Source organism: Haliotis rubra, unplaced genomic scaffold (genome assembly GCF_003918875.1).
Source record: "Haliotis rubra isolate DU_JTF1 unplaced genomic scaffold, ASM391887v1 Scf17, whole genome shotgun sequence".
Taxonomy (NCBI): Eukaryota; Metazoa; Mollusca; class Gastropoda; order Lepetellida; family Haliotidae; genus Haliotis; species Haliotis rubra.
The window spans coordinates 4,219,620-4,226,892 of record NW_025765669.1 but is presented as its reverse complement, the minus strand read 5'-3'; the positions used below and the strand labels follow the sequence as shown (position 1 = coordinate 4,226,892).

Here is a 7,273-nt window from a genome sequence, read left to right as displayed (position 1 = left end):
CTGTGTCACAATACCCAAACACGCTATAGACACGCTATCAGCTCAGCTAAATAGGGCACTGACAAAATGGACGGCTCTATGATCGTGGTCTCTCTCGTAATCCTTCTATTATGTAATGGTGCCCTGGCCCAACTCGGTGAGTTCTTTATGTAACATATGAATTCTAATTATATATGGCACATTTTGATTGTTTCTTGTTTCTGTTTAACCGCGGTAAATGGTTTACACTGTAAATACTTATAAACACATTTGCTGGAGTGAAGTGCGTTTTTGTTAAAAAATATCATAATGTCAGCTATTCCATCCTTGTTCACATGGAGATAGTGAGATAGTTTTTATCTCATCCTTCTAGAGAGCCAGTAAAACCCCGTTAAACCGTACGACAGTGTTACGAGAACGTCCGGATTATCATGAAGCAATGAGATAATATCAAAGATCTAAGAAGTAAAAACACGAGGTGTCAACACTTAGTACTGTTATCTGTTATAAATGGACAGACCCATTTCTGCTGATGTATTGCTAAAAGCGGCGTAAAACCAAACTCAGTCAGTCAGTCAGTTATCTGTTATAAATGAACAGACCTCTGCTGAAGTGCACAATAAATTTCAATAAGACCTGAAACAATGCGGTGTGAACGACATGACCCGGGATAGCTAGACCTGTCAATGTGTATATATTCACCGTTGTGTATCCCCAGGGACCGGTTTGACGTTTACGGTCACCCCCTCAGAGATCACCATGTGTGGAGCCGCCAAGACAAGCAGAATCGAGTTCGACTGCAGGGTCACAGCGTCAGTCTCGGACGTATTCAGCATTGAATTGGGGAGGAAGACGATCGGGGGCGATAACAGCCCTATAGCCAGAATTGTTGGTGCCCAGTACAACTCTCTCATAGTGCTGGACAGGCGTCTATCATCTAAGTTGATTCAAACCAATTGGGGTAAAGGTCGCCTCTCAGTCAGACTCAACAACCCCGAGACTGCTGATCTGCAGAACTATTACTGCAGCGCCGCATACATGTCCGCGGCTCTGAGTTACAGTGAGGTCGTCATTGACGTCCACGATAAGAGTAAGTCTTCAAAATGCCTTAATGTTATTCGATTGTCCTATTCACAAGGACATCACATTGATCATGACGATCGAGTGTCCACAAAACGTGGCGTCTTATCCAAGTTACCTCCCTTTTTGTAACAAATGTTAAATTTGGAGTTCCGTCCCTTTCTTGGTACTTTCATGTCCCGGCCATGACCTTGAACGTTACCTAAATGTTTTGGCCACTATTGCTAAGCTTTTTGAGAAAAGGGGGACATGCTTCTCGTAAGACCCGGGATCGGGTGGTCAGGCTCACTGACTTGATTGACACATGTTATCGTATCCCAATTGCTTAGAACGATGCTCATGATCTCGATCACTGGATTTTCTGGTCCAGACTCGATTATTTACAGACCGCCGCCATATAGCTGGAAAATTGCTGAGTGTGGCGTTAAACTAATCAACCAAAACCGACTTGGACAAATTATGTCTACAATATAATTAGATTTGCGGTAGGATACGTTAGTTCATCACTCCCTTGTGAGATATGGGTTATGTATCTTCTAATGTCGTCCGCCTAAGGGACCATTAACTAAAATGGAGGGTTCATCAATCCATGTTCCGGGCGAAACAAGTGGACAATGTTAAATTCGATATCTGATGCTGCGTGTTATGACTTCAGCCTTGAGGACACAAGCTCCAGGCTGCACCAGAAGCAACATCGACTGGGCGGTCCAACAAAAGGCTTTAACAAGCCATGGTAAGGCCGGCAGATGCGCGGATGGGGCAGCTGACAGGTCCGAGGCTCTCGTCCTTAGTTACTGCAACGTCCCGGATGTAGACCAATGGCATCCTGGTCTTAAGGTAGGACTCCTTCGGGTTCTGATCTCAGGCCAAAACGAGAAAAAGAAAGCGTGGCAATGATTTTTGTTTCAAACCGAAACATGAGTCTCATGAACCAATTCAGACAATGACCTACTTTTCAGCCGATCCGAATTTTCTCGTGTGAAAGTGAAAAGACACACTACAAGCATCTGTGGTTACACGAAATTCCAATTGTTTTTACAAATGAATTGTAATTTTAAACTTAAATAAAATCGCATTTCTATATTTTATGACGAGTTTTAGGCAGCATGATGTTAACTAAGACGTCACAGAGTGCCCCCGTTTGATGACATCGTAAAATGATTCACAATTCATCTGACCTGTTATGTGTTTTTTTCACGTTCATGCAGTGTATTTAGTAACGTGCAATGTGATTGATATGATATCACTCACTCACTCACTCACTCACAGGTAGTAGACATATGCTGCATGGTACCGGCCTACACCCCCGTTGCAACTTTTGTGTTTGGGCTATACGTGGAGGACGAACATAGCATCTCGGGTGTCTTCCTCGGCTGCACGGATCAAGGATTTTCGGTGAGAAGCATACGTCACAAGATGGGGCTTGGTTGGTTGGTTGGTTGGTTGTTTAACGCCGCACTCAGCAATTTTGCAGGGTTGAGAAAGAGGGGTGCCCAGTTCATTTTCACGCGTGTTCACGAGAGTTTCAATGGTCATTTAATACACTTTCAGGACAAAAGGGGGTGGGGTGTACCCATGAAACCACCCCTAGCACCACCCACCCCCCACCCTCCTCTGGATGCGCCTATGTATTCCAGCTATATGGCGGCGGTCTGTAAATAGTCGAGTCTGGACCACACAATACAGTGATCTACAGCATGGGCATCGATCTACGAAATGTGGGATACGATGACGTGTGTCAACCAAGTCAGTGAGTCTGACCACCCGCTTTTACGACAAGCATGGACTGCTGAAGACCAATTCTAAACCAGATCTTCACGGGGACAAGATGAGGCGGGATCATGCATCAAGTCGGGGGTGCTAATGCTTAGTCTCCGGGAATATGTATTTGTCATAGATACAAATAATTCCATTTAAACTGTCTATTTGACGCCGCACTCAGCACTATTCCTACTATATGGCGGTGGTCTGTACATTTACTGAAAAGGAGGACTAGTGAGGTCGGAGATTCAGACCATGCAATTTAGGAAATCAAGACTTGCTTCAATTTGGGCTTTCACGTTACAGAAAGAGTTGGGCGAAAGGGGGGATAATGTGGTTCAGTGAGTGTGAAATAGATAAATGTAATCGAAATACGACACCAGGGAGGTGGGTAGCTCATCCATGCCCTTCTGTTGGCAGATGGCGGTTCAGCTTTGTGGACATCCACCAATGATCGTCAACCTCACGAAGACGAACGCAGGGGGGTTCGTGGAGGATGCCAATAACTACCACGTGTTGCAGGTTCAGGGCTCGACTATCGTCGGATGAAGGACGTATGATAAAGTCCAATAAAACACGGAAACTAATTCAAGGAGTCATGTTATCAATTTCAGTGAGCTTGGTGTTCTCTTTCTTATCGAGACGTGAGACGCGCCTTCACCTGTAGGGTTGTGAGTGAAAAACATTAGACACGCCTTCATCTGTATAGATGTGAGTGCAAGACATTAGACACGCCTTCATCTGTATGGATGTGAGTGAAAGTCGTTAGACACGCCTTCACCTGTATGGATGAGAGTGAAAGACATTACACACGCCTTCACCTGTATGGTTGTGAGTGAAAGACATTAGACACGCCTTCACCTGTATGGTTGTGAGTGAAAGACATTAGAAACGCCTTCACCTGTATGGTTGTGAGTGAAAGACATTAGCCACGCCTTCACCTGTATGGTTGTGAGTGAAAGACATTAGACACGCCTTCACCTGTATGGTTGTGAGTGAAAGACATTAGCCACGCCCTCACCTGTATTGTTGTGAGTAAAGACGTTAGACACGCCTTCACCTGTATGGTTGTGAGTGAAAGACATTACACACGCCTTCACCTGTATGGTTGTGAGTGAAAGACATTACACACGCCTTCATCTGTATGGTTGTGACTGAAAGACATTAGAAACGCCTTCACCTGTATGATTGTATTGAAAGACATTAGCCACGCCTTCACCTGTATTGTTGTGAGTAAAGACGTTAGACACGCCTTCACCTGTATGGTCATGAGTAAAGATGTTAGACACGCCTTCATATGTATGGTCGTGAGTTAAAGTCGTTAGACACTCCTTCACCTGTATGGTCGTGACTAAAGGACGTTAGACACGCCTTCACCTGTATGGTCATGAGTAATGTCGTTAGACACGCCTTCACCTGTATGGTTGTGAGTGTAAGACGTTAGACACGCCTTCACCTGTACGGTTGTGAGTGAAAGTCGTTAGACACGCCTTCACCTGTATGGTTGTGAGTGAAAGACGTTAGACACGCCTTCACCTGTATGGAAGTGAGTGAAAGACGTTAGACACACCTTCACCTGGATGGTCACGAGTAAAGACGTGAGACACGCCTTCATCTGTATGGTCGTGAGTGGAAGACGTTAGACACGCCTTCACCTGTATGATTGTGAGTGAAAGTTGTTAGACACGCCTTCACCTGTATGGTTGTGAGTGAAAGACGTTAGACACGCCTTCACCTGTATGGTTGTGAGTGAAAGACGTTAGACACGCCTTCACCTGTATGGTTAATAATGCCATCTTGAAGAAGTAGGTTTTGAGCAAGTTCTTGAATTGTGAATGGGACTCAGTTTGTCTGAGGGTGACTGGAAGATTGTTCCACAGAGCTGGTGCTGCTACAGAAAAGGCTCTATCACCCACTGATGTTTTAGTGCTTGTCTGTGTTAGTCTTAACGTATCTATTGATCTGAGAGCTCTGGTGGGTACATGCAGATGTACAAGCTGGCGAAAGGTAGTCTGTATGGGTCATCGTAGAGGCAGTTATGAGTCAGTAGCAGAATCTTGAAGTAGATCCTGTAATTTTACTGGAAGCCAGTGAAAGGATTTCAGAACTGGCGATATATGGTCATGGCGATGGGTTCGAGAGACCACACGAGCTGCTGCGTTTTGAATTTTCTGCAATTTAGAAAGTGTTGAAGATGCCGTGTTGCAAAAGAGTGAGTTGCAATAGTCCAGCTTTGAGATTACAAGTGTTTGCATTAGGAGCTTTGTTGTCTCAGTGTCTAGGAAGTTGCGGATCTTGCCGATGTTGTAGATGTGAAAGAAACATGACTTGCAGAGGGACTTGCCATATTCATCTAGGGACATGTTGGACTGGAAGATGATTCCCAGATTTCTGGCTGAGTTTGAGGTCTTCACAGCCTCAGTTCCTATCTTGAGTGTGATTCCAAGTGGCATCTTCTGCAGCTGTTGCCGTGAGCCTATGGCAAGGAACTCAGTCTTGCCGTCGTTCAACTTCAAATAGTTGACAGCCATCCATTCCCGGATATCCATTATGCAGAGTTCGATCTTATGAACTCCTTGTGAAACTTCTGATGGTTTGATGGAAATATACAACTGATTATCGTCAGCGTAGAGATGGAATTTTAGGGTATGACTTCTCACGATGTCTCCAATTGGTAGAATGTACAAGCTGAAGAGAAGGGGTCCCAGAACAGAACCCTGTGGCACTCCATAGCGAACCAATGATGGTACTGAGATTTTGTCACCGATCTTTACTGACTTTACTGACCGAGAAGAAAGATACGATTTTACCTACTGCAGTGCCGTTCCTGTGAGTCCAACGATGGTCTCTAGCCGCCTGAAGAGGATACAGTGATCGATGGTATCGAAAGCCGCTGATAAGTCCAGGAGAATATGAAGAGTAACTTGCTGATGGTCCATTGCAGTCATGATATCGTTGTGAATGTACATAAGAGCTGTCTCTGTGCAGTGTTTAGATTTATATGCTGACTGATAAATTTCCAAGAGATTGTTAGCGTGAAAATGATCAAGGAGCCTCTTAGCAACAATTCTTTCCAGACACTTCGATGAAAATGACAGATTAGATACCGGCCTAAAGCTCTTCAAGTCCTCTGGATCAAGTGTTGGTTTCTTCAGAATTGGTGTCACAAGGGCATGCTTGAAGGCACTTGGTACTATACCGGAGACGAGGGATGTGTTGATGATATCCAGGATTGGTTCAGCAAGATGGTCAATTATAGACTTTGTGAGACATGTTGGAATTGGGTCAAGTGAAGATGATTTGGTTTTGGACTTGATGATTACGTCTCGAACCTCTCCAGAGGTGGCGCAGTTGAGAGAATTCATTGTTGAAACACTGTCGAAAGACTCCAGTGTAGTGATGTCGTGAACTTGGCGTTTCAGTTCCAGTTCCTGTCGAATGGAGTGAATCTTGGTGTGGAAGAATTCAGCAAATCTCCCAGCCAATTCCTCTTTGTCGTCATGATCGGGAAGGTTATAGTTAGACTTAGGTGCAAGTAAGTTATTCACCAGAGCGAACATCTGTTTGAAGTTGTTTTTACTCTGCTTGATGCTCTTGATAGCTAGTTTCAAGGCATCATTGACATCATTTCGAGCTTTTTTGAAGATTTGACGGTGAGCTTCTAACTTTGTAGAACGCCACTGTTTCTCAGAAGCACGTCTGATCTTCTTTGTGTGATAGACATTAGACACGCCTTCACCTGTATGGATGAGAGTGAAAGTCGTTAGACACGCATTCATCAGTATGATTGTGAGTAGAATGCTTTAGACACGCCTTCATCTGTGTGGTCGTGAGTGAAAGACGTTAGACACGCCTCCACCTGTATGGATGTGAGTGAAGGACGTTAGACACGCCTCCACCTGTATGGATGTGAGTGAAAGACATTAGACACGCCTCCACCTGTATGGATGTGAGTGAAAGTTATTAGACACGCCTTCACCTGTATGGATGAGAGTGAAAGTCGTTAGACACGCATTCATCAGTATGATTGTGAGTAGAATGCTTTAGACACGCCTTCATCTGTATGGTCGTGAGTGAAAGACGTTAGACACGCCTCCACCTGTATTGATGTGAGTGAAGGACGTTAGACACGCCTTCACCTGTGTGGTCATGAGTAAAGACGTTAGACACGCCTTCACCTGTATGGTCATGAGTAAAGACGTTAGACACGCCTTCACCTGTATGGTCGTGAGTGGGAGACGTTAGACACGCCTTCACCTGTATGGTCATGAGTAAAGACGTTAGACACGCCTTCACCTGTATGGTCGTGAGTCGAAGACGTTAGACACGCCTTCACCTGTATGGATGTGAGTGAAAGACGTTAGACACGCCTTCACCTGTATGGTCATGAGTGAAAGACGTTAGACACGCCTTCACCTGTATGGTTGTGAGTGAAAGTCGTTAGACACGCCTT

At 44.8% G+C, this 7,273-nt stretch overlaps 1 protein-coding gene across 1 annotated transcript; it reads left to right on the top strand.

Annotated features, from left to right (window-relative positions):
• Positions 1-3,407, top strand: LOC124272435. Its single transcript, XM_046707600.1, has 5 exons — positions 1-136; positions 698-1,069; positions 1,715-1,896; positions 2,329-2,454; positions 3,241-3,407. The coding sequence occupies exons 1-5, from the start codon at positions 67-69 to the stop codon at positions 3,367-3,369; spliced, it is 879 nt and encodes a 292-aa protein (XP_046563556.1). The 5' UTR covers positions 1-66; the 3' UTR covers positions 3,370-3,407.
• The last annotated feature ends 3,866 nt before the right edge of the window (positions 3,408-7,273 follow it).

What these genes read in the sequence shown, in the direction of transcription:
- LOC124272435 (XM_046707600.1), top strand. Translation starts at nt 67, where the DNA reads ATGGACGGCTCTATGATCGTGGTCTCTCTCGTAATCCTTCTATTATGT. An exon ending in CATTGACGTCCACGATAAGA is followed by an intron (nt 1,070 to 1,714) that starts GTAAGTCTTCAA and finishes TTATGACTTCAG; the next exon opens with CCTTGAGGACACAAGCTCCA. An exon ending in GCACGGATCAAGGATTTTCG is followed by an intron (nt 2,455 to 3,240) that starts GTGAGAAGCATA and finishes TTCTGTTGGCAG; the next exon opens with ATGGCGGTTCAGCTTTGTGG.